The sequence below is a fragment of the Cimex lectularius genome, unplaced genomic scaffold (genome assembly GCF_000648675.2).
Source record: "Cimex lectularius strain Harlan isolate CLEC.00 unplaced genomic scaffold, Clec_2.1 scaffold105, whole genome shotgun sequence".
Lineage (NCBI taxonomy): Eukaryota > Metazoa > Arthropoda > Insecta > Hemiptera > Cimicidae > Cimex > Cimex lectularius.
In genome coordinates, this window is record NW_019394178.1 from 733,270 (window position 1) to 756,829 (window position 23,560).

The 23,560-nt window shown below is 35.9% G+C and overlaps 2 protein-coding genes across 2 annotated transcripts in view; one reads left to right on the plus strand and one right to left on the minus strand.

Moving 5' to 3' along the window:
• Positions 1-1,512, minus strand: part of LOC106664845 (paxillin-like) — a 75,075-nt gene extending 73,563 nt beyond the window's left edge. Inside the window, exon 1 of the mRNA XM_014390868.2 lies at positions 1,420-1,512. Within this exon, the coding sequence (XP_014246354.1) occupies positions 1,420-1,432 (13 nt within the window). The 5' untranslated portion in view covers positions 1,433-1,512. The remainder of the gene's footprint in view (positions 1-1,419) is intronic.
• Positions 1,513-1,577: 65 nt separating this feature from the next.
• Positions 1,578-21,081, plus strand: LOC106664844 (exportin-6). Its single transcript, XM_014390865.2, has 17 exons — positions 1,578-2,113; positions 2,222-2,425; positions 7,242-7,439; positions 7,516-7,675; positions 7,735-7,889; positions 7,963-8,129; positions 8,193-8,408; positions 8,466-8,556; positions 8,628-8,720; positions 11,140-11,405; positions 11,465-11,687; positions 11,744-11,962; positions 12,023-12,192; positions 12,255-12,449; positions 20,271-20,466; positions 20,526-20,756; positions 20,814-21,081. The coding sequence occupies exons 1-17, from the start codon at positions 2,111-2,113 to the stop codon at positions 20,886-20,888; spliced, it is 2,862 nt and encodes a 953-aa protein (XP_014246351.1). The 5' UTR covers positions 1,578-2,110; the 3' UTR covers positions 20,889-21,081.
• Positions 21,082-23,560: the final 2,479 nt, after the last annotated feature.

The following is a 23,560-nucleotide window of genomic DNA, read 5'->3' on the forward strand; positions in this document are numbered from 1 at the left end:
TGACAACATGGTAAATTCCCATCTACCGAAGGTTGGTCAGACAAATTAATTGGCTAAATATACATTGAAAGCTGAGAAACAAATTACTGAACAATACATGATAATACAGAGCGGAACGACAGCACCCTTCCTGTTCAGATGACCTCTGACAACTCCTTTTAAAGACAGTCTTATTTTATCCCTGTCATTGCTGATGTACCAAAATATCCAGGAGGTATATATAACAACACTCATGATAACTATGCATGAATAGGCCAACCATCATAAAAATTTTGTTTTGAACCATATGGATTAGTGTTCAACTGCCAATGATAATTATGTAAAGAAATAGAACTGCATTAGACATTTCTTACAAATTAAGAACTTGAAGTGTTTTTCTTGAAGATATGACAAGTTTTATAGATACTACCATTGCTAATTAAAAAGAAATAAATAAATAAAAGGACCTTATTACAACCAAGTCCTTCTAAGATTATGTAGGTCCTAATCAAGTTGCTCAGGCCAACTATTCCTGAAGAATAATAGCATTATTTGCTGATAATACCAAAATATCCAGGAGACGGATTTAGCAACACTCTATGCAATGAATAGGCCGCCACAATAAAAAATTACTTTGTTAGATCCGCACATATGATTCCGAAATGGTGAACTTAAGGTCACGTAGAATATCTGTGCCATATAGATTATTGTTCAACTGCCAATGGTAATTATGTAAAGGAATAGAACTGCAATGAACATTTCTTACAAATTAATTTTAACCACAGGAGCTTATTACGACCAAGTTCTCAAAGATTGTCGTTCCTGATCGGCTTGCTCACACCAACTATTCCTGAAGAATAATAGCGTTATTTGCTGATAATACCAAAATATCCAGAAGATGGATTTAACAACACTCATGACCACTGAATAGGATTGCAATAAAAATTCTGTTTTACACCGTGTTAGATCTGCACATATGGTTCCAAAATGGTGAACTTAAGATCACGTAGTATATCTGCGCCATATGGATTATCGTTCAACTGACAATGGTAATTATATAAAGGAATAGAACTGTAATGAACATTTCTTACAAATTAATACTTTAACATGTTTTTCTTGAAAATATAATGATGTTTTATACATCGTATGAATCCCAAAGCAAAATAACCAACTTAGTATAATCCAAGTCCCATTTGTGTACATCACTAGCTAGACTAAATTGAAACGTGCTCGTTCAAAATCGATAAAAATATGATACTTTGGATGAAAAGCAGTTTTATTTCATATAGTAGATGCTTGTACAATCCGGCAATTTTCAGACGGGTGCTCATTTAACTGTCAATAAATACATAATGTTTTCATGCTTCAAATATTATTTTTCTTTATTTTCCTAGTTAAAAATTGAAGAGATGTCGGAGAAAAAGAATTTTATTTGCTTACCTAGATCGTCCATGACTTTATTCACGGAAACATCACACAGAGATAACGCAATACTCGACAGCAAACATTAAAGTGACAAGGTTAAGGCAGGTAACCAATTGAGAAGGTTATAAACAGTGATAAAAATTAATACATGTTTAATAAATTTTTATTGTTAATGAGTTGTTTTTTGTTTAAATGGTTGTTAATTTTTAAATTTTCTTTTAATTTCTGTAATGGTTTGTTTAAATTATAATGTTTGGTTTGATGTTAATGTTTTGTTATAAAAAACAGTGTTTAGTTTATTTTGATATATTTTATTAAGATTTTATTTTATTTAGAGATAGAAAAATGTATTCGATGATATTTAATTAGTTTGGAGGCTGGAAATTGCTGGATTTTTTTTGAAAAGGAGTAGATTTTTTAAAAATCAGCAATACGCCCCCCCTGCGTGCTAGAATCCGATAATCCCCCCTACGAGCGATTGGCTGTGGTGGTGGAAGTCGGAGAATTTTTCAGCTGGTTTCCCGTAAAGTGTAAACAACAGGAGACGGCAATGGTTTCGACTTTGGTGATAGCACCAACGGATAAAGTCCTGTGAGGTGGCATGGGGCAGTTTTAGCCTACGAGGCCGAAAATCGAACGCTCCACCATCACAGAATCGCCCTTGCCCTTGGCCGTACGCTGCGAGGACTGGACGAAATCAGACGAAATGGTAAGAGACGCGGATATACTCGGAGACGCGTCTTGTTGGTTTTTTCCTTTAACCAACCCGACCGTCGCAGATTCTACGGTTGGATGAAGGTTTTTGGTCGTTTTACAGGACAGCGGTACCGAGTCACTCGCCATTTTGGATACCCTGCTCAAAGAGTTCTTCGACTACAAGACCACCAACGAAAGGAAACAGGAAATTGAAACTGTTCTGGGCGAATTCGGCAACCAGAGGGACGCCTGGAAGCATTGCATATACTACTTGAACCACACGGCGAATCACTATGTCTGCATGTTCTGCCTGGCGACCCTAGAGGTACAAAAAACTAGAAAAAAATCAGTGAACATTCATCAATCTTTCAACAACCACTAACTAAGATCTTACTTATTATGTCACCTTATCATCAAAATTAACTATCAGGTGATGTGTCAACATGATAAATCAATTCAGGCAAAACAATCCACTACATGGTCTGTAAAAAAAAAAATACAGAGGCCTGTTTTATCTATTAAATTTTAAATCTTTGTTTATAATATTTTTATGCTTATCACATTTTTTCTGTAAATTTCAAAATTTTTAGCTGTTAAATCGTATTGCACTTAATTTAGGATTATGCCAATTTAGATTATTAATCAGATTTTTAATTATCACTGCAGCATCGTCATACACCCTTTCTCACAATGGGATGATGAGCCATCATCCAGTAAATGCCTCTGGACTGAGCAGAATTAAAGTGTGGTGCTATTCTTGTGGTGTCATATTGGTTTTGTGTGAAAGTGTTGTCAGAACACTTATGTCCTTGCTTTGATTTTTTTTTTTTTTAATACAAAATTTTCTTATTAACACAACAACATCATCATCATGTGTTTACACCATAATTTCTAGTAAGCGCCTAAATAATATAGGATTTAATACCTAATTAGATGATTAATCACATTTTTAATTAACACTGCAGCATCAGCATAGCTATATCTCACTTTTGGATGATGAGTCATTATCCATTAAATGGCTAATTCTGGACTGAGCAGAATTGTTTATATGTGCATTGTGTATTTCATATCTAGTCAACTTTAGTTCAAATACCCAAACATAAATATGATAAATAACAATGAGCGCACATTTTCCATGAAAATTATATTATTCTGAACGCAAAACGAGTTTCCCATTTAAAATTCAATTTGAATGCAACATTATGACCTAGATTATTTGTTGATCATGAGATGCAGTCTGGTGTGACGTAGGTTTTAGAAAAAACATTTTCTTTATTGTGTCAATGTTTCGATCATTATTGAGATCATCTTCAGGGCTCAAAGTGTTTGTTTTCTGTACAGATGTATCATTCTTGTGTGTCGTTCTTGAGAGTACAAGAAACAAGAATGACACATCTACACAGAAAACAAACACTTTGAGCCCTGAAGATGATCTCAATAATGATCAAAACGTTGGCACGATAAAGAAAATGTTTTTCTAAAACCTACGTCACACCAGACCACATCTCACAATCTCCAAATAATCATTAACTAATGGTCACTAAACACCACACATTATCTTTTTTTTTAATACAAAATTTTTTTATTAGTACTGTGGCTTCATCATAATAATTTGGTATACCATAATATGTTGTAGGTGCCTAAATAATATTGGATTTAATACCTGATTAGATTATTAATCACATTTTTAATTAACACTGCAGCATCATCATACGCTATATCTCACTTTTGGATGATGAGCCATCATCCATTAAATAAATGGCTTATTCTGGAATCGTTTAAACATGTAGTTTGCACTTTATATTTAGTCACCTTTAGTACAAATACTATGCAAACATAAATTTGCTAAATAACAATAATATGCCCATTTTTCATGAAAATTGTATTATTCCAATGTTGCCCATTTGTCTGAGGATTATTATTTATATGTGTACTAAGCACTTTATATCTAGTAGACTTTGCATACTTAATATGATAAATAACCATAGGTACACACATCTTTTGCCAGGCAAATTTTGTTATTCTAACCTTCAAAAACATCCCCCACTTAATACTTTTATATATATANTATATATATATATATACAACTAGAGCCAGGATGTACAGGGTGTTACTAGGTTAAATGTCATTACTTCCATAGTGGATTCACTAAATAAAATTTAGACTCGTCATTTAGACCCTCTCATAGTGTTTTTGTTGGAGAGATACCATAAACAAAATGGTGGTTGCTGTCTGGGTACCTGGACATATAGGTCTGGAGGATAACGAAATGGCAGACAAGGTGACTTAGGTCGGGACATCCCACCCTCCATACTTAACCACCACAAGCCAGCACTCTTATGCTTCTGGAAAGCCATTGACAGTATTTTTCCGCAGTGCAGACAGAAGTTTCAGCTATGCATGGTTCATCAAATTCACAATAGCCTGCGTTATATTGCTATGTAAAGACCAAAAGCCTTTTTGGCTGATTTAAGACTGTTCATCTTGCAGATACAGATCTTGCTAATTGATAGTTGACAAACGGACACTTACTTATGAGACAAAGCTTGTGTATGTGCCTGTAGAGAAAGATTGCTTGATATGCCCCATTGAATGGTGCAATTCCTTGCCTCCATAAAGAGAGAGTGCTGGAATGCCACCTGATTTGAAAATTGTGCATGAGCACGACAGCAAGTATTTGGATCCCCTGTTTTGATTCTTGGAGGAAACGGGTTTATTCTAGTATATATAGTAATAATAGTTGTGTACCCCTAGCTTGTGTTGAGAATGAATGTATTTATTAGCTTGTATTTACTAATTAGCATGAATGTGTGATATGAGAGGATTGTTGGCAAAATATCGAACACCCCATCAACCCTCAATTAAGTGTAGTTGTAAAGTATGTATAAAGGGCAAGGGAGGAATATCGAGTACTCCACTACATTAATTGAGTGAATGGCATGTATATATATATATATATATATATGTATATATTGTGCAGGGTGGGTGACCAAGACCTGAGGGGTTAAACGCCTGGGTAGACTCGTACCCCATCCCTAAAAGGTCCGGGACTTGGTCGGCTCACGTGTCCTGCATAAACCTCTTGAGTTGTTCACAAACCCCAAGATTTGGACCATTTTATCTCGGGGAGTGATTTAATGATGTCCTCTCCTTCAAAGATTTTGAATCTAGACCTAGCATACTTATCACACTCTGCGAGGTAGTGCCTTGCTGTTTCTTCTTTTATTTCGCAGAAGCGGCAAAAGGGATCTGGTTGGATACCCATTACGAAGCGGTGTCTTCTCAGTGGGCAGAGGCCCGTCAGAATACCTATCAGCCTCCTAATTCCCTTCCTTGAGATAGAGAATAGCCATTTCGATTCTGCTGGTTTGATCGCCTTAACAAACTCTTTCGATTGCCTGTGTCCGGGGGATAAATTCCACTCCCTAAGGAATTGTTTCATGCCCCAGTTATTGATACTCTCTTTCGCTGTGCTCATAGAGTGAGGTAATACCGGTTGTGACCCGACAAACGCAGTATTCGAACCTTCTTTGGCTAGGCCATCCGCCTATTCATTGCCATGGTGTCCTTTATGTGCTGGTATCCAAATAAGGGTCACTTTATTCTCAAACCTGAAAGAGATCCTATTGATAAGATCTATAGTTTCCTCCACCAGGCGTGAGGTTGACAAATCTTTTTGTAATGCCCTAAGACTAGCCTGACTGTCAGAAAAGATTTTAATATCTTTTCCCTTAATTTTATTTTCCATAAGTGTTCTACAACACACACTGATGGCCCAGATTTCCGCCTGAAAAACGGAGGTGTTATTGCCAAGAGGGGAGGAGATGCTGATTCCTAATTTTGGTATGTAGATTCCTGCACCACTCCCTCTTCCATCTGTGTAGCAGTCTATGTTGCGATGGTCATCATCCAGACTATAATTATAATCACAAGAGGTGACTACCTGAATGTGCTTTTTCCCCGAAGGGGTTTTAATCTTTTTATCACTAACGCTTAATAATTGACCGTTAACCTTACTCAATAGTTGTGAGATTTTCGAGTGAACGGCATGTAAAAAGGAATGAATGTATTTTAAAATGAGTACAAATGGGTTTAGAACTGCCTGCATTTGGTATTGACAGCAACCCCCCAGTGCACAATCTCGGTGGTTGGATAAGACTGAGGTCTGCGTATGGGCTGCCAATACCCGGGGTGGGTAATTCTCTAGTCTGCCAGCAGTTTACTGTAAATAGCTAAAGCTGTTGGACTTGGTGGGGGACTACTAGAAGCGAGTAGGCTAAGCTCGGCGCATGTTTGTACGTACATTTGCAGATTTGAGCCTATATAAATCCACATAAATATGTAAATAATTTTATATATGTATATAATGTAATAATGAAATTACATAATTAAAGTGTACTTTGCTCTTAAACCACCTTCAATTTAATAATACATCTCGTTGCTCGGATTTTTTATATAAGAAGTTTCTCATTAGCACCACTACAGCGCCATCATAATACATTACACTGTTTGATCTATCACATTTTTAACAATCTCTGAAACAGCCCTTATTATCAGATCATGAGTCTATATGGCAGGATATCTTCTACTTAAGTAGTAGTTTAGTTTTTTTTAATTCATATCAACCCTCGGGGTACCAGTGTTTTTGAAAAAAAAAATTGCTGAATTTAAACCTGGGAGCTTTACCTTTACCGTACAGTGCTGAGCACTGTGTCAACGCCTGAACCGTTGCGGCCACTGACGGGGCGTAGAGGCTACTGTAAGGTGTTGAACTTATAATTTGGTTGATACCAATCATCCTGGTCTGTCGATCTTCAGTGTTGAGTTCAACAACAGAAGATACCCAACTGCTGAAACACATCTTACAGACCAACACAGCAAGTATAGGCAGATGAATTTGGACTTAATTCCATTGTGTTGCCTTGATTTTTTTTAACGCATTCAATGTGGCTGACCTTCAGGGGAACCAAAGAATTCCTATCAGCAGAACGGCTGACCTCACAATGCATTACAAAAATAATTTAAAAAACGATTTGCCTCCATTGAACATGCTAAAAAATATTGTATTATCACTTTCGTACCATCCTGATCATCTTCCATTCTTACACATCCAACTTTAAACTCCATTATTTGCTTTAAAGAAAATCATCACCAAACAATGGCTTCAACTCATGTGGGAAGAACGATCTCAGTTGCGGACACTTCTGTATCAATACACTCTTCAGCGGCATGCTCTTGTTCCTGTCTTCATCAGGAACAAACTTTTAAAGCTGGTTGTTGACATTGCACGACTTGACTGGCCACACTTTTACCCGGATTTCTTCACGAGCATTCTTACTGTGAGTGTTTCTTTTGTGTCCTTGCAAAAATTAATTATAAATAAAAGAGTTGTATAATAATTTGTAAAACTTTTAGCTTATGGATGGAGCTGACAGTAAAATCTTAGGGTTGGCCTTTCTCCAGACTGCTTCTGAAGAGTTGATTTGCCCAAGAGAAGATCTAAGTGCATCTCGCAAAGAAGAACTAAAACGTTTGTTTCTTGCACACATTCCCCAAGTATTTAATACTATTACAGGTAATTATAGGCTTTTGTGTCGAGTTATGTTTTTCACATTATTAATTTTTTGTTTTTAGGTGTTTTGGATGAAGCTAAGAATAAAGGTGATGGAGAAAACCCAGTTGTATTGGCTGCACTTCAAGCTCTTTCTCATCTTTTCTCCTGGATCCCATTGGCGGATGTTAATTCACTTCCTTTACTTTCACTGATAACCCATTTTGCTTCACAGCAGGTAAAAGTTTATAATATACTCGAAAAGCACACTTGACAATTTGAAATGTATTCCTTTTTGTTCCCTTTAAAAGGATGCTAGTGGACTTCATGGTTTATCAGCTTTGAACGAATTGCTATATAACAATTGTGTACCAGGGACATTCCAAAATTCGCTCCTTTCCCTCTGTGTTCACAACAATTCTCTTTTGAGGGCAGCTTTGACTACGTTGACCACTAACATGGGTACCATCGACCCAGAGTGAGTAATTTGTTCATTATATATTTTTAAAAAAAATAATGGGGAAAAATTTATTTTTTGTAGGTACATGAGTAAGTTGACTGAAATGACAAGACTTTGTGTTTCTGTGCATTGGCACAGAGTGGAATCAAGCCCAGGGTTTCCTGTTCTTGAATTCCTTTCATCGTTATTCCAGTTTACATTCCAACAGCCTTCTCTCGAAGGATTTTATATGACACTAGATATTTGGAATTCTCTTCTAGACTATCTTCAGCTTAAAGACACATCCCATATCGCTAAGTATGTACTCAATGCAAAGTACAAGAGAATATTTATTAACTATCTTGCTCTTTTTAGGTATGAAGAGGTTTTAGTAACATTGGTTCATGCTTTGCTTAAAAAACTCCAAGGACATAGAGATCTCGATAATGAAATGCTAGACAACAATGTAATTAAATATTAAAAAAAAAATTCCTTTAAAAAAAATTTGCGAGTAAATATGTAATTTCGAAATTTCAGGAAGAGTCTGAAAGACAAAAATTTTTAAGACAGTGCATTGAAGTTATTGCTAAAGTAGCAGAACTTGCTCCGACTCAGACCTGCACATTAGTTGTAAGTATGCCTTCTTACTGCTTTCTTTTCACTAAAATTCTAACAACTTTTACTTATATTTTTAATGATATTTTCCACACACAAAAATAAAATAAGATAAATAAATGAGAGTTGTTAAAGAAGAAGTGACCATTAGTCGATGACTATTCAGAAATCGTGAGATGTGGTCTGGTGTGATGTAGGTTTCAGAAAAACATTTTCTTTATCGTTCCAATGTTTCGATCTTTATTGAGATCATCTTCAGGACCTGGGATTTACAAACATTGTTTACATTTAACAAATACATGTCGGATGTGAAAAAAAGTGAATTTATACAATGCAAAATATATTTTTTTATATTCAATCAAAGTATTTCTACTCACTCAAAGTGTTTGTTTTCTGTGTAATTGTGCCATTCTTGCATGTCGTGTTGAGAGTGCCAGTGAGATATTGCTGTTTTATGTTTATATATGTTAAACCCCCCATTTTGAAGGGGTGGAGAAGGATGTCGATATAGAAAAGACATTTTTGTATAAGGCATAGGCTTCTTTGAGGTGAAAAGAGCTGACGAAGGGAAAAACATTCAATCAAAATAAAGATCGAAACATTGGCACCATAAAGAAAATGTTTTCTGAAACCTACATCACACCAGACCGCATCTCACGTCATTTCTGCATAATTAAAGAAGAAGGTTCTTTGTAGAAATATATGGGAGATGGGATGAGATATTCAAAGAAGAAAATTTATGCAAACTATCAATAAAATAAAAAAAATAATAATTTGAACAATTAAAAAAAAACATATTTCTACCTTTCTGCGTCTTTCAAGATTATTTCTATATCAATCAATTTATTATCAAGATTTCTTATCAAGTAGGATAAGAAAATAATAGATCGTATTAAATGAGATTAGGTATACAAAAAGTTTCACAAACCAAAAATGCTTGTAGTAAAGTATGAATAAAAAAGTTTTCTAAAAAACAAAATAAATTGGATTTGTGATGTAAAGGTGGTCGACCAGCTGTTATTCAACAGTATATTTGGTAGGATCATGGACCACACCCCGATCCTACCAAATATATTGTTGAAATTGGATTTGTTTTAAACTTTCTTTAAAGCCCTTAAATATGTATAGCAAACAAAAAATAGACATTTTTGGACTGGATCAATCAGGGGCAATTTTTTTTTGATGTATGGAGTTCATCTTAAAAATTCATAATTCTTCTGGATGATAACTAATTTTCACAGTTTAACAATAATTGAAAAGCTGTATTTCTCTTCTTTGAACTAATATCAACGTTTGGCTTGTGTGCCATTGTATGTGCCAAAAAATAGGGATGAAATCAACAAAAAATTTCCCAAACATTTTATATCTACAGTTTTGATGGAATTACAGAGGCCAGGTTTGAGCCATTATATGTAGGCTGTAGGGTTCCAAACCTCTGTAAAAATTCCTATGGATTGGTGGAGTAATTTCAAAGTTATCATTTTTACAATTAATTAAGGTTTTTAGTTGGCAAAATGGTAAAAAGGAGGGAAAATTCAAAAGGTCGGGTTGAGATGGGAGGTTAGTGTCCGAGTGGATCAAGGTCACGATAGCTCAAGTGGTGCAGTGGCATATCTAGCCGAAGATCGTGGGTTCAAATCCCACTCGTGCCATTGACTTTTTTATCTCAACTAAAAACCTTAATTAATTGTGGTATATTAATTGGTCAAGCGGACCACGAAATTAATGAAGTTATCATTTTTTTTTTCCTGAAAAAATTGGAGGCGTTTGGCAAGGATAATTACATTGGTGGGTTTTTGGCAAAAGAGAAGGGATGAGATAGTTGGGAAAGAAAAGAAAGTGTATTGAATTTGGTGGTAAGGTAAAAATAACTAGATGGTTGAAGAGAACAGCAAATGTCAGTTTTTAAATTATTTAATTAATTAAAAAAAAGTATAATGTAGAATGAAGTGGTATTATAAATATCTTCAATATGTCGCATATTGTGGTTTAGCATTGCTACCCAACCAGATATCTCTATATATTGCATCTTGTAAATGAGTGCAACTAATTTTCACAATATCGCTAACAGCTTGAGATTTCTGCTTTAAAGTCATTTGCAATTCCTTTAATTGTGTTAATAGCTGTTATTGCTTTGCACCATTGCTATGCAGCCAAATGCATCGCCGCTGTAAATACATGATTAGAACTCATGACTTTGATTTACATCATCATTAGGATAAATTAAGAACTCTTCCCCTCTTTTTCCACCTAAAATTTCTTTTCACCAATACTTCATTCATATTCATATTGGTTTGCATACCACAGCCTGTTTGCCAAATGGCTAATGGAAATTCAGCCAAATGTTTATCTGCTAGCACTTCATCTACTGCTGAATAATTGCCTTAGCGTTATCCCCAATTATCAAACCTGACATTTTTTTTCTCAATTTTAGCTTGAATGCTGGCAGCCTTTGATGTCACAATACTCTTCACTACTTTGTGGAGGAACAGCCAACGAAAACCTCGGTGATAACGGCGAGTGGATTGACGACTGCTCTGCACTGACGCAATGTGTCGCTCGTTTATATTCTCAGATGCTCGCAGCAGCCGTTCCGCACAACTTGGCATCCTTATTTGCCAACCTTGCAGCCCAGGCGACGCAAGCGAGACTCCATGAAAGACAGCTTTACCACACGATTTCTCCTCATCTTATTGAATTGTATGTTGTTTAATAGATTTTTTGTTTTAATAAATAAGCTACATGTTGGTTTGTATCAGGCATAGCCAAATAATTGCTGGTCTGAATGCCTGCATGTGTGAAAGCATAGTTGAGACGAGCCTCTCAGCAGTTCTTCCACTGCTCATCGAACCTACGGCACCTAAACTCCAGCATTCATCTGCACATGTATTGAATACAATATGTTTGCAACGAGCTCCACAACGTTCGTTGGATCAGTTGTATACCCTGTTTACTACAAATATCTCTCATCTTCCCAAAGATGTAAGGGAAAATTTTTTTGAAATATTTTTTCCTTGTTAATAATAATTGTTTTTTAGACGTTGAGCGTTGTTTATTGTGCTCTGGTGCGATGTCTTCTCAGCTGGAAATGGGATTCAGATTCAACAAGGGTACAACTTCTGGCAGGTCTTATTGAGACAATGACACCATCAGGCGGTCCAATGCAGCTCCAAGACCTTTCCCATATCACCGCTGTACTTTTGCATGCCAAACCAGACACGAGTTCTTCTAAGAAACTACTTTTTACTGCAGTTCAGGTATGGACTTTTGTTTTCTTTTACAAAAGAAGAGTTTTGTCATTTAAAAAATTCTTTCAGCCTGTACTTCAACAAGTTCTGAACGACTTCCCGCGAATTCTGAAAACCAAACCAGAACAGTGTAACGCTATGCTAACATTGTTTCTTGAAGCGTTTCGCACACTGCAACATCAAATGGGTGCACAATTTACGCAAAGAGCAGTGCACACATTTATCAGTTCATTTACGCAGTAAGTTCAAATAAAATTCATTTAGTAATTAATTCGTATCACTAACATGATTTTTGTTTAAGGTGTGAAATATCGGAGATCAGTTGTGGTGTGGACAAACTACTTCAACTTTTGACCCTTGTCATTGAACAGCCAGCTGCATCTTTTAAACACTTCGTTCCAAGCTGTATCGCATTGTGTCTTGAAAATATTCTTCCGTCAGTAACTGAAGCGACCAGCGGAACAATAAAACCACCATTGTACCACTTACTGTCAAGGTAAGTTTAAGAAAATTTTTATTATTATTTTGTAAATTATTATGTTACAACAGCGCAGGGATACTACAAGCAACTTCGCTGCTTTTATGACTTTTATTTAAGATTACAAGAATGTGGGACAGAGGGAAAATCATCCTCTATCACAAATCCATCTTGATTATTCTTCCCAGAATGGCCACGGTTGCTCACAAGGAGGAAAATTTTCCCGTCTCACCATTCTTGTAATCTTATAATGTAAAATTCATAAAGAACCCTCTGGAAAAGTAATTCATTAACGTCCATTCCATGCACGATGGCCATTTCCCAAAATGACTCTCCTACCATGAGGAAAAAAATTTGTTTTTGTTTTTTCATGATTTCAATGTTATTTAGCTTTGTGATATTAGGAAAAAATATTTTAATTTTAATTAATATTTCTTAGATTTCTCATCAACTTTGACAATAACACAAATTTTTTATGTATATTGGTATTGTTATTTAAAAAAATTACAAGGACCTAACTATTATAACGGTCAATATAATTACAATTTACATACTAAATTTACTCTACGTTGACAACCTCTGCTTTTTCTTTCTGGGAAAGACCTAGAGGAGGTCGAAGGGATAGTGTAGTCAGCAATAAATATTGTACCTGGAAGAGCCGAGAAAGCAGATTCTCCTTCTCTGCTCGAAAACGTCCAGTTTTACAGATCCCACAGCCTTCCATATCTCTGTCCAGGGGGCATTGCAGTGAGGTATGTAGAGTCAGGGAGGTTTCTCAGCTGGAAAGGTGGGCTGGATCGACTAAGAAGCTCTCGTGTATTAAGAGCACTGTCGATGGGTAGCCCTCGGAGGATCTGATTCATAAAAGAAGTATCATCTCATCTGATTAAGAATACACCATGTGGGGTTGACACACGGACACTTACTTTTGGGCCAAAGCCATGTAAAGAAAAGTTGCCCCATCTAATTAAAGGATGCAATTCCTTGGCTCCATACACAGAGCATGCAGGAATGCCACCTGATTTGAGAATTGTGCTTAGACACGGCAGTGAGTATTTGGGTCCCCTGTTGTATTCTTGGAGGAAATGGTGTTGTTCTATTGTTTAGTGAGAATAGTTGTGTATCTAGCTTGTTTTGAGAGTGAATGTATTTATTAGTGTGAATTTACTTAGTAAAGGGAATGTGTGATGTGTGCGATATGCAATTTGACACCGTATCGCCGTGCATTTCTTTCCTAAGCAATGCCGATAATTATCAGTGGCGTATTGGTTGGGGCAACACAGTTTGTCAATCGCTCAAGGCGTTAGATCGGTGCAACTCATCAGTGAATCATGTTTTGCCAAGATGCTCCAGGTCATGGTATCTCTCCTGTACAAGAAGTATGAGAGCATTGGTAGAAAAACTGTGTCATGGACAGCAGTAACTTATGGAATCGATGCAGACTAGTCAATAGAACCACTATCATCTCAAATCACCCCAAGCAAGTGCCAAATCATTTACAGTTCTGCTGTGTAAATGCTACAGTGCAGCAGGAGCAATTTCATTTTCTCTAAAATAATGCTCGCAGGCCTCCTGCTATCACCAAATTCTCTTACCAAGAATGGTTTTAGTTCGTCCCAACTAAAAAATAGTACATTTCTCATTACTTCATTCGTTTTGTCAATTAATTTGTTTTTTTTTTTATGGATGACCTGGATTTCTGTATACTAAAGACAGGCGTTTGTAATGTGGACATAATAGTTGGTGTTTTCTCTACTTTCAAGACGAACTGAGTCAATGTTTTGGATTTCCATCATAGCTACGTATAGCGTCCAGTATGAATTAAAGTTTAGTAAAAGTGACCATTTAAAAAAATTAAGTTTAAACCCAAAAATGAATACAAAATACAAAAATTAAAATAATAACAAAATTTGATCACTGACAAATAAGTTGTAATATGCTCTTCTGTCCTGTATATTGATCCTCTGCGATGTTCGTTCGCCTTTCCGGTATTCAGCCGAGAAATGATGATCACCATGAAGCTCGTTATTTTCTCATTTGTCCAAACAATTAAGTTTATACACGCTGAACTCCAAAATCAGTACTACTGATCGTGCCAGTTATGGTTTCGATGTGATAAACCGAGTTTTAAAAAAAAGTTTATTTAATACAAAATTTACAACATTCAAGAGTTCTATTAAATGTTCCTAGTTCAGAGTCCTGGAATGGATCAAAATGCAATTTCTCAAGCAGTGTGGTAAAAGCGAACTGGGTGGGGTTTTCTGCCTGCCTGTCTGTCTTTCTCTCTCCCTCTCTTTCTCACTCTCTCACTCACTCTCTCTCTCTCACTCTCTCTCTCTCACTCACTCACTCACTCACTCACTCACTCACTCACTCACTCACTCACTCACTCNATCTCTCTCTCTCTCTCTCTCTCTCTCTCTCTCTCTCTCTCTCTCTCTCTCTCCCCACCTTTCTTGTTTGTGTTTTGCCGTGAAGTCTTCCGCATCATCAACTACTTCAAAGATACAAGGCAGGAACAATTATTAAACTGAACGGTCAAAAAGTTCGGCGCTATAGGTTAAACCATCAAGACTGCACGGTCTTTCCGTCCCACCCCGTGAATTAGAAGGTATATTAATTTATTTTAATAATTAATTTACGATGTTGGGTTTTAACTATGATCTTTGTTATATAAATATAAACAGAAACATTGAAAAAATACGTTCCAGATTAAATACCTTCTGAGCATTTCTAATTATTACATTACTTACTCATGTCCAATAACTTTTTTTCATTTTCTTAATATCTTCTTTTGATTCTTCTTATTATATGTAGTATATAATCTTTATATGTTTAATTGTCTGTTTCCTATTTGTATTTATGTATGTATTTTTATGTATTTCGTCCCCACTCTCTCTCCCTCCCTCATTCTCTCGCATTCTCAAGCGCAATTCTGAAAAGTTGGGTTTTTTCAATAGCCAGCTTTGCCTCGAGCGTGCAGAACTACGTGTAAATAAACATTGAGAGGAACAATTATTAAACTGAACATCCAATAAGTACGGCACTCCTTAATAGGCTAAACCATCAAGACTGCATGGTCTTTCCTGCTCACCCATGAATTAGAAAGTATTACCGAATACAACAAATTACAAAATACCGAAGCATACTTTGGCTCGTTCTGGAAGAAGGGTTCGATTGACCAGGAGAGAGAATCCTTTATTGGTCCTTCCACTTCTTCTGTACCCAAGTGAGACCGGAAAAGGAAGAAAATACGAGTTCCTTACAGGATCAGCTTGTCCATGCTACATTCTCTTACCTACCCCGGGTGGTATAGTAGGATGTACAATGTGGAATAATCTGTAGTCATCAGAGCGTACATTGTCAGACTCATACTCTCACTAGGTGATGGCATCCTACACCCATCAGGTTCTAGGATGTTGAACTGAAGTATTTCTTTGCAGCTATGTTTGTTTGAACCGGTCAGCTCAGTTTTGTACAGATTGGTTGTAATAATGATGTATACATGAAAAGAAACCTTGTTTATATATTTAAAAAAAACTTTCAAAGACCTTACACAAGAAAGTTGCACTCTTAAATCAAGTATTTCAGAGTTAGAAGTTTTTCTTAGCCAAACTGAGTAGGATTCCGAAATCAAACCCTTAGAAATACGAGGCATCCCCCAGCACACTTGTATCTCAAACAGGTTTAAGATTGGGCATGAAACTAAGACCCGAAGATAATGACACAACAATCTATTTATTTATTATAACTCCAACAGAAAGAATCTACAAGAGGAGTAGTCAAAAAAAGGCACATAATAACAAAAAGAACAAATGAACAATTAAGCAATAATAACAAAAACACAAGGCTTAATGATTCAAGGCAAGTAATCATTTTAATTTAACTTTAACTGAATTCAAGGAATCGCGAAATACATCTATTTCATTAGAATATAATTCTATGCTAGATTGCTATCTCATTATCCTCGGTAGGGGTGAATTTAGTCCATATTCTGTTTTGTAGTGTGGAACAAAGAACAAATTATGGTTCCTAAGTGGTCGCTGAGGCACATATAGCGATAAATGTAAGTTCAGGATATCAATGGCCTCATTCCACAATTTCCAACCCCAAATGAGATCGGCAAAAATACGGCGGGAGCTAAGTGACTCAAGACCAAGCCAGTTCAGTCTTTCCATGTAATTCAGGTGTGCAAGACCAAATCTGAAGGCCATTATCCTGGTTGCTTTCTTTTGTACTTTTTCCAAGTCGCTAATCTCACCAACATATTATTAAGAGGTGCCATATTTTGTGACAGTTCAGTTTAATAATTTTTCTTGTCAATGTTCATTTACATGTAGTTCTGAATCCTGGGTGCAAAACTGGATTTTAAAAAACCCCAACTTTTAAGAATTGCCATTTTAAAGTTTGAAGTATTTGATGATATGGAATGTAGTCTTCGCGGAAAGACAAAAAGAAGAAAGAAGGGAGAGAGAGTGAGTGAGAAAGACCGAGAGAGAGTGGGAGGAAGAGAATGGGGTAGAACAGAGATATAAACAAAAACGAGAAGCAGACAATTAAAAATAATAAAAAATATAGATTATACACTATACATAATAAGAAGAATCAAAAGGAGGGGATATTAAGAAAATGAGAAAAAGTTATAGGTATCGTTTGCCAGCAACCAAATACAAAATGGCGCCGACGAACACCGCCAGAGATAGGAGTTTAAATTAATAATAAGATTGTTTCGGCACCAACGGGAATGGAAGATTCCCGATTGATTAGAAGATGTCAGTTTAGTAAGAATTAAATGAAGGAATAAATAATGAACGAAAGGAATAATTGAAGATTCACTGTTTAATGAAATTTCTATGGCTTACAAGATGGCCGATGATCGTATTGGAGACCTGAAGGCGATGAATGCCTGTAGGCGGTGAATGTCTCTGAATGCGATATCGTGCGTTGTTCGGCGATGACTAGGCCAGTGCACCGGCCTGGATCCAGCAGCGTCGAAGATGATGATGATGGATGGTAAAATCCAAGTGGCGATTGGAATGAGATGATGCAATCCAGGCAGCGATGCTAGTGAGAAGATGCAGTCTTCCAGGGATAATGATGGATGATTCGTTTGTGGGATTATGATGATGGTAGATGGATAAAGGGAGATAAGATATTAAGGGAAAATGGCGATGATAGGTTTGCGACTATGCGGTCGGGAGATGGGATGCATGTGGAGTTAAGGATGGGGCGATTCTAATGTCAATACGCGGATGTTCACGTGGCGATAAATGTGCATATCAAAGCAATAGCTGGGCAATCTTACACGGTTAATTACTATTGTACAACACTTAGGGGAGATGACAGGGCAATAGGAGATGTGCTCGCTCTGAGAGCTGGCGGAGAAGAGAGAGCCACAAAAAGGCAGGAAGGGACGGATTTTTGAGGAAAAAGGAGTAAGCGTGTTGTGATTGGTGGATTTTGAGAAGATAGGGGTTGTAGATAGAGGGGTACAGTGTACGACACAAATCGGGCGCTTCGCTGATATCGTAAATTAATTAATAAAATAAATTAACATACCTTCTAATCCACGGGGTGGACCGGAACAGCCGTGCAGTCTTGATGGTTTAGTCTATTAAGGAGCGCCGTACTTTTTGACAGTTCAGTTTAATATTAATTTTTATCAATGTTTACATATAATTCTGCACCATCGGGGAAAAACTCGATATTTTAAAAACCTAACTTCTCAGAATTGCGGTTTTAAAGTTTTTCTTTGAATTATTTGATGATGTCTTCGTGGAAGGACAAAAAGAAGAAAGAAGGTAGAGAGATACAGAGAGACCGTCAGAGAAAGAGAGAGAGAGAGAGAGAGAGAGAGAGAGAGAGAGAGAGAGAGAGAGAGAGNAGATTGTGTGTGGGGGAGGAGAGAGAATGGGACAGGAAACAGTGAAATAGATAAAAAAAGAGAAATAGACAATTGAAAATAAAGTAAAGATATAGATTCTAGTCATTATAAAACGAATCAAAAGGGGATGTTAAGAAAATGTGAAAAAGGATGGACATGAGTAAGTAAGTTATGTAATACTAAGATTTGTGAATAGGTATTTAATATGGAATATGTTTTGTATGTTTCTGTGTATATTTATATAACAAAGTTCGTAGTAATGACCCAACATCATAATTTAAAGCAATGTACCTTCTAATTCATGGGGTGGGCCGGAAAGACCGTGCAGTCTTGACGGTTTAGTCTATTAAGGAGCGCCGTACTTTTTGAAAGTTCAGTTTAGAGCAACCTTAGAGAAAAATTTATATTTAAAAAACCCAACTTTTCGTAATGCGATATTAATGTTTATCTTTGAATTAGTTGATGATGTGGAATGTAATCTTCATGGAAGAAAGAAGGCAAAGAATTAGAGAGGGGGAGTGAGAAAGCAAGTGAGTGAGGAGAGAGAGAGAGAGAGCCCTATCCAGTTTGCTTTTTTTTACACTGCTTGAGAAATTGCATTTTGATCCATTCAGGGCAAAAAATTACCAACATTTAATAGAACTCTTTGTTTGTAGAGATACATAAAATTTAACTAACAATTTATCTCATGGTTTTGCTCATAATAATGCATTAAGAGCAATAGAGACGTTGGGCTTGTGATACTGATTTGTGGTGTCTGACTTTGGCATGTACTTAACGACAAACATATGTGAACAGCCTACCAAAATGAGACAAGGCATCAGGACACATCATGTTGTGTTGCGTAGGGGAAGTGTGTTCCCCGCTTAATTAAAAACCCATTTGAAATAAAAACAGTTCATGGAATTAGTAAAGACTACTGTACACAGAAATTTTTAAAGAAAAATTTTCAATGTTAGAACTATTCTTATTTAACGTCCACAATAAATTCGACATGCTATTCAGATTAAATAGCATGTAAATATTAAACAGTAAATTAGATTGTAATAAAGACAAAATAACAGTTGCAAATAAAAAATATTGTGTACGTACTATGAAATTGATATGGAATGATGAGTGGAGGAAAGATCTGTTGACTCGTCAAAGAAAACTCCCCTGTCTGTCCTTGTTGTAATGAGATTAGTACAACAAAACACATTCTTCTGCACTGTCCAATCTACTCAGCCTACAGACACCTCATCTCTTATCCGCAAAACCTCTATAACATATTAAAAGACGATACCATACATACTTTTCCAATATCTTAAGACTGCTGATTTAATGAACAGGATATAAACTAGTGTGGCCTTTGCCATTTGCGTTGGCGGGGGGGGGGGCTTGTTCCTTGTGGGTGCGGGTCGGGGGTCGAGCGCTTTGCATATGGGTGAAAAAGAATACCCCGGCTCTTGAAGGATGTGGATTGGATGCCCATGCACATCCTTTCAGGAAAGCCGAAACAACATTAGTTCAGCGATAACATCACACTGTTTATATAGTGCTCGACCCTCTGCAATGTGGCTGGCCCTCTGGGCCTATTCCTCTCTGGGGCCGTGGCCCCTCTGGTTCGCGCGATGGGGAGGCTGCATTGTTGGATGCTTTAAGGCAGCTATGACCCTTAGTGGTTTTATGCCTTTTAAAAATTTAAAAAAAAACCTCCAACCCACCTCTTCACATTAGACGTGTGCTTGGAAAGTATTAGTAAAATAAAAGTTTTGGTTTCAAGTAATAAACCTTTTTCCAATATAAAGTTCCTAATAGGGGACGACATTAGTTGATGGGAGAGGAAAATTTGTAGTAGATTGAAGGAGAGGGTAAGCTAAATTTCAAAGTAAAAAACAAAACAAAAACAAAGATTCTTATTTTTATTTATTTTTTATAATAAAAAAAGATTATTATTCTTTTTACTTGTTTATTAGTCTGGTGATGCATAAGTGGCAGTATTTCTACCAAGGAGCTGTTCAGGATTGCCAGCCTGTTTTAGAACATGGTGACCAATTAGCGGCAATTCTGACTGCCTTCGGCCAATCATTGACCCAGCAGGACATTTCCATTTTTTCGCAGAACCTCCAGGCCTTGGAATCAATTAACCACAAGTGGAAATTGTACCACAAAGTATGTTTTTTCTTTTTTAACCTCCCAAGTTCAGTATTCAATGGTTGATTCACCCACAGGAAATGTTCAGGGTGCAGTTTTTGGCCCTGCTCCTTACGGTCCTTCTTACGACACTCATCAACAAAAGCCATGCACTGTTGAGTGACGAAATCGCCACTGCAATTTACAACATGGCCGCCGTCAATTTTGACACTTTCTTCAACAGTTTCCTCCCCACATTTTTATCGCAGACTTCTGGATTGGATGAAAACCAAAGAGACATTCTTAAAAAGAACATCAAGCCAGATACGGTACGTATTCAATTCGTAAAAAACATAATTATAGATAATAATTTTTTTCTCTTTTAGGACCTTCCATCTTTTACCCAAAACATATTTCGTTTGGCTAATGATGTCCGTTGCTATAGGCTTTGTAACACCTGATCTTCAAACAGCAGGTGGACCAATACAAACTAATTATATAGTATGATGCATTAATTCATTCCAATATTATATATATCTATATTAAGTAGTGGTTTTTATTCCATTGTGTTTATTCTGATAAAACATATAGGAGTGAATATGTTCTTCCTCTATATTTAGTTATTTAAAAAAATATACAGTTGACTCTTGTTAATTTGCAACTTGAAAATTCAAATTTCCTGATAATACAAACTCCTCAGCAGGCCATTTTGGTAAAAAAAATGTCTATTTTAATACTCGTTAATACAAAATATTTTTCGTAACAGAGGAAGAGAGAGAGAGTGCAATTTAAAAATCGGAATTGAGTCACTCCCTTTCTATATAATTCTTTTTTTTTTTGTAATCTAAATTTTCACATACTCTTTGCAGCCTAAAGTGTCTTTGAATTTTTTCTAGTTTGTTATATATAGCATTCAATGTTCTGTCAATATGTTCTCAGCACTTGAATTCATTGGACCATTCATCTTGGACTTGAATGGTCTAAGATGTTACTAGACCATGAGATGGATTACCATCTACCCAATTATTTTTAAATTACTGAGGGGGGATTCCAGATCCCATGAATCTCTATGAGACTCAAATTTGTGTAGTCTTAAATTTAGACTGCAGTGACAAACACAGAGATGTAATTTAGAATATTCAGCACATGCATCAGAACCATAAGGTTGATTGTGGCGGTTTTCCCTTTGCACTGATATCATCTTCAATGATAATCTTTCTTATATATTAGCTGTTTCTTTTTATCATAACTGATTAAGGGGTGTCAGTGTGATACAGTCCTTCAGCGCTGTTCAATGCCGCCTGACACCAGGAAAGATTGACAGAGAGTGGGTGCTAATTTATACCATCAGGTTCAGTTGGATACCAAGTGAGTTTCGCTGGTTAGCCACTTTTTCAAACATTGGAGAGTAGAGTTCCAACAGCAGTGGGAAAACTGCTAAGGAACGTCATTCTTTCCTTTGCCTTCCAAATACATATTCCCCCATGCAGCTCACAGCCTGGTATGGCTCAAAATGTGCTTCACACTCCTGAAACAGACCTTTAAATCTATCTGACTGTGCGCTAAGATTTTACCAGTGCGCATATTTCCAAAATCCCAACTTGTGGTCTGCATTATACGTCTTGCTAGAGTCTTACTTGGATATAAAGCCCCATAAGTTCTCCTTGATGGTCTCCTTGCACCTTTGTGATGCAGTGAACGACGGACAATGCTCTTGCTAGTTTGAGTCATGATTATTTATGATTTAAGAAATTAAAACATTTCTGTAATGATTTAACACAACATAAAGGTAAGTTTACAAAGTGACATTTCCTTTTGTTGTATTGGCTGTAACTAACATGCTTCCTAATTTTCATTATTTTACGATATTTTATATATGTATAATTTAATTTGTAACCTTTGAAATGCAAAGCAACTATTAATCTTTTTTTTTCTTTTCTCTTGATAATTTGAATTATTTTATTAGCTTGGGTTTTGAATTATCAAGAGTCAACTGTATATCAAAAGGTATCATTGTATAATCAAGAGATTTAAAAAAAATATATATATACAAAGAAGCATAAAAATATATTTCCTCATTAGATGTTTGTGTATGTTTGTCATACACATACATCGAGACTCCTATTCTTGTTTTATTTCCTTTTAAGAGTGTGCTCGTTAGTGGTTTGTTCGTACGCACTGCAATTTTATACTCTGCTCCCAGCAACTGCTTCAAGTTGGACGTTTTCAATCCCTCCCAGTCTTAAATGGTTTTTCTCATTTATCATCGTTGTTCTCCACATTATTTTTTTTAAAAGTTACTTAGAACTCTTGATGAAAAACTTAATTATTAATTAATTTGCAATAAAATACGAAAAAAGTTGCTTGGTGCACAGTTATAAAATGAAGTAGAATTTATCTAATAAACCCTATGGCTCAATGGATCTTATTTTGTATTTTGTTTTTATATTGTGCCATTTTAATTTACATTTACATTTTTTCTTGTCTGGTTCATTCTTTTGATAAAAATCATGAAATGACTAGTCATTCTATTTTTTTTTTTTAATCCTATTGTTGTTTTATGTAAACTTGATGTATTTGTGATAAAAGAAATTATATATGTATATTCTTTATGCATTAAACAAATCCAACCTTTGAAAAGAACTTTATTGTAAAATTGTTGCCATTTTTTAGTGTTGTTTCGTTTATCTATAAATTTGTACTTAAGTTTTTTTTCTACCCTTGAATAAATATTGATGAGTATTTATTTCCTAAATTGTGTTTATATCATCCATTTCATTATCAGTTGTAAGAAGACATAACTTTTATTATTTATGACCACACCTCGAATAGTACAATTTGCTGGATGGAAAACAGCACCTTATTAAACAGCAAGTCAAATTACGAAATAATACCTTTTGAAATTATTTTTATTTGGAAGAGATCAAAACTGTCTTAAAAATTTCATTTGATCAGACATTTTGTAGTTTCATTTTTATATTTTTTTAGTATTTTATTGTGGCTTACTCTTAAGTTCAGGTTTGAGAGAGAGTCTACACTTTGTTTTGTCAACTGGAAATTCGTGTGCCATCTTCCTTGTATGCAATGAAGGCTGTCCCAGTGCCACTTCCATTGCTGTAATAGTACTATGAAA

Coding starts and splice junctions, on each gene's coding strand:
- LOC106664844 (XM_014390865.2), top strand. Junction 7,440..7,515: donor TCTTCACGAGCATTCTTACT/GTGAGTGTTTCT, acceptor TAAAACTTTTAG/CTTATGGATGGAGCTGACAG. Junction 7,676..7,734: donor AGTATTTAATACTATTACAG/GTAATTATAGGC, acceptor TTTTGTTTTTAG/GTGTTTTGGATGAAGCTAAG.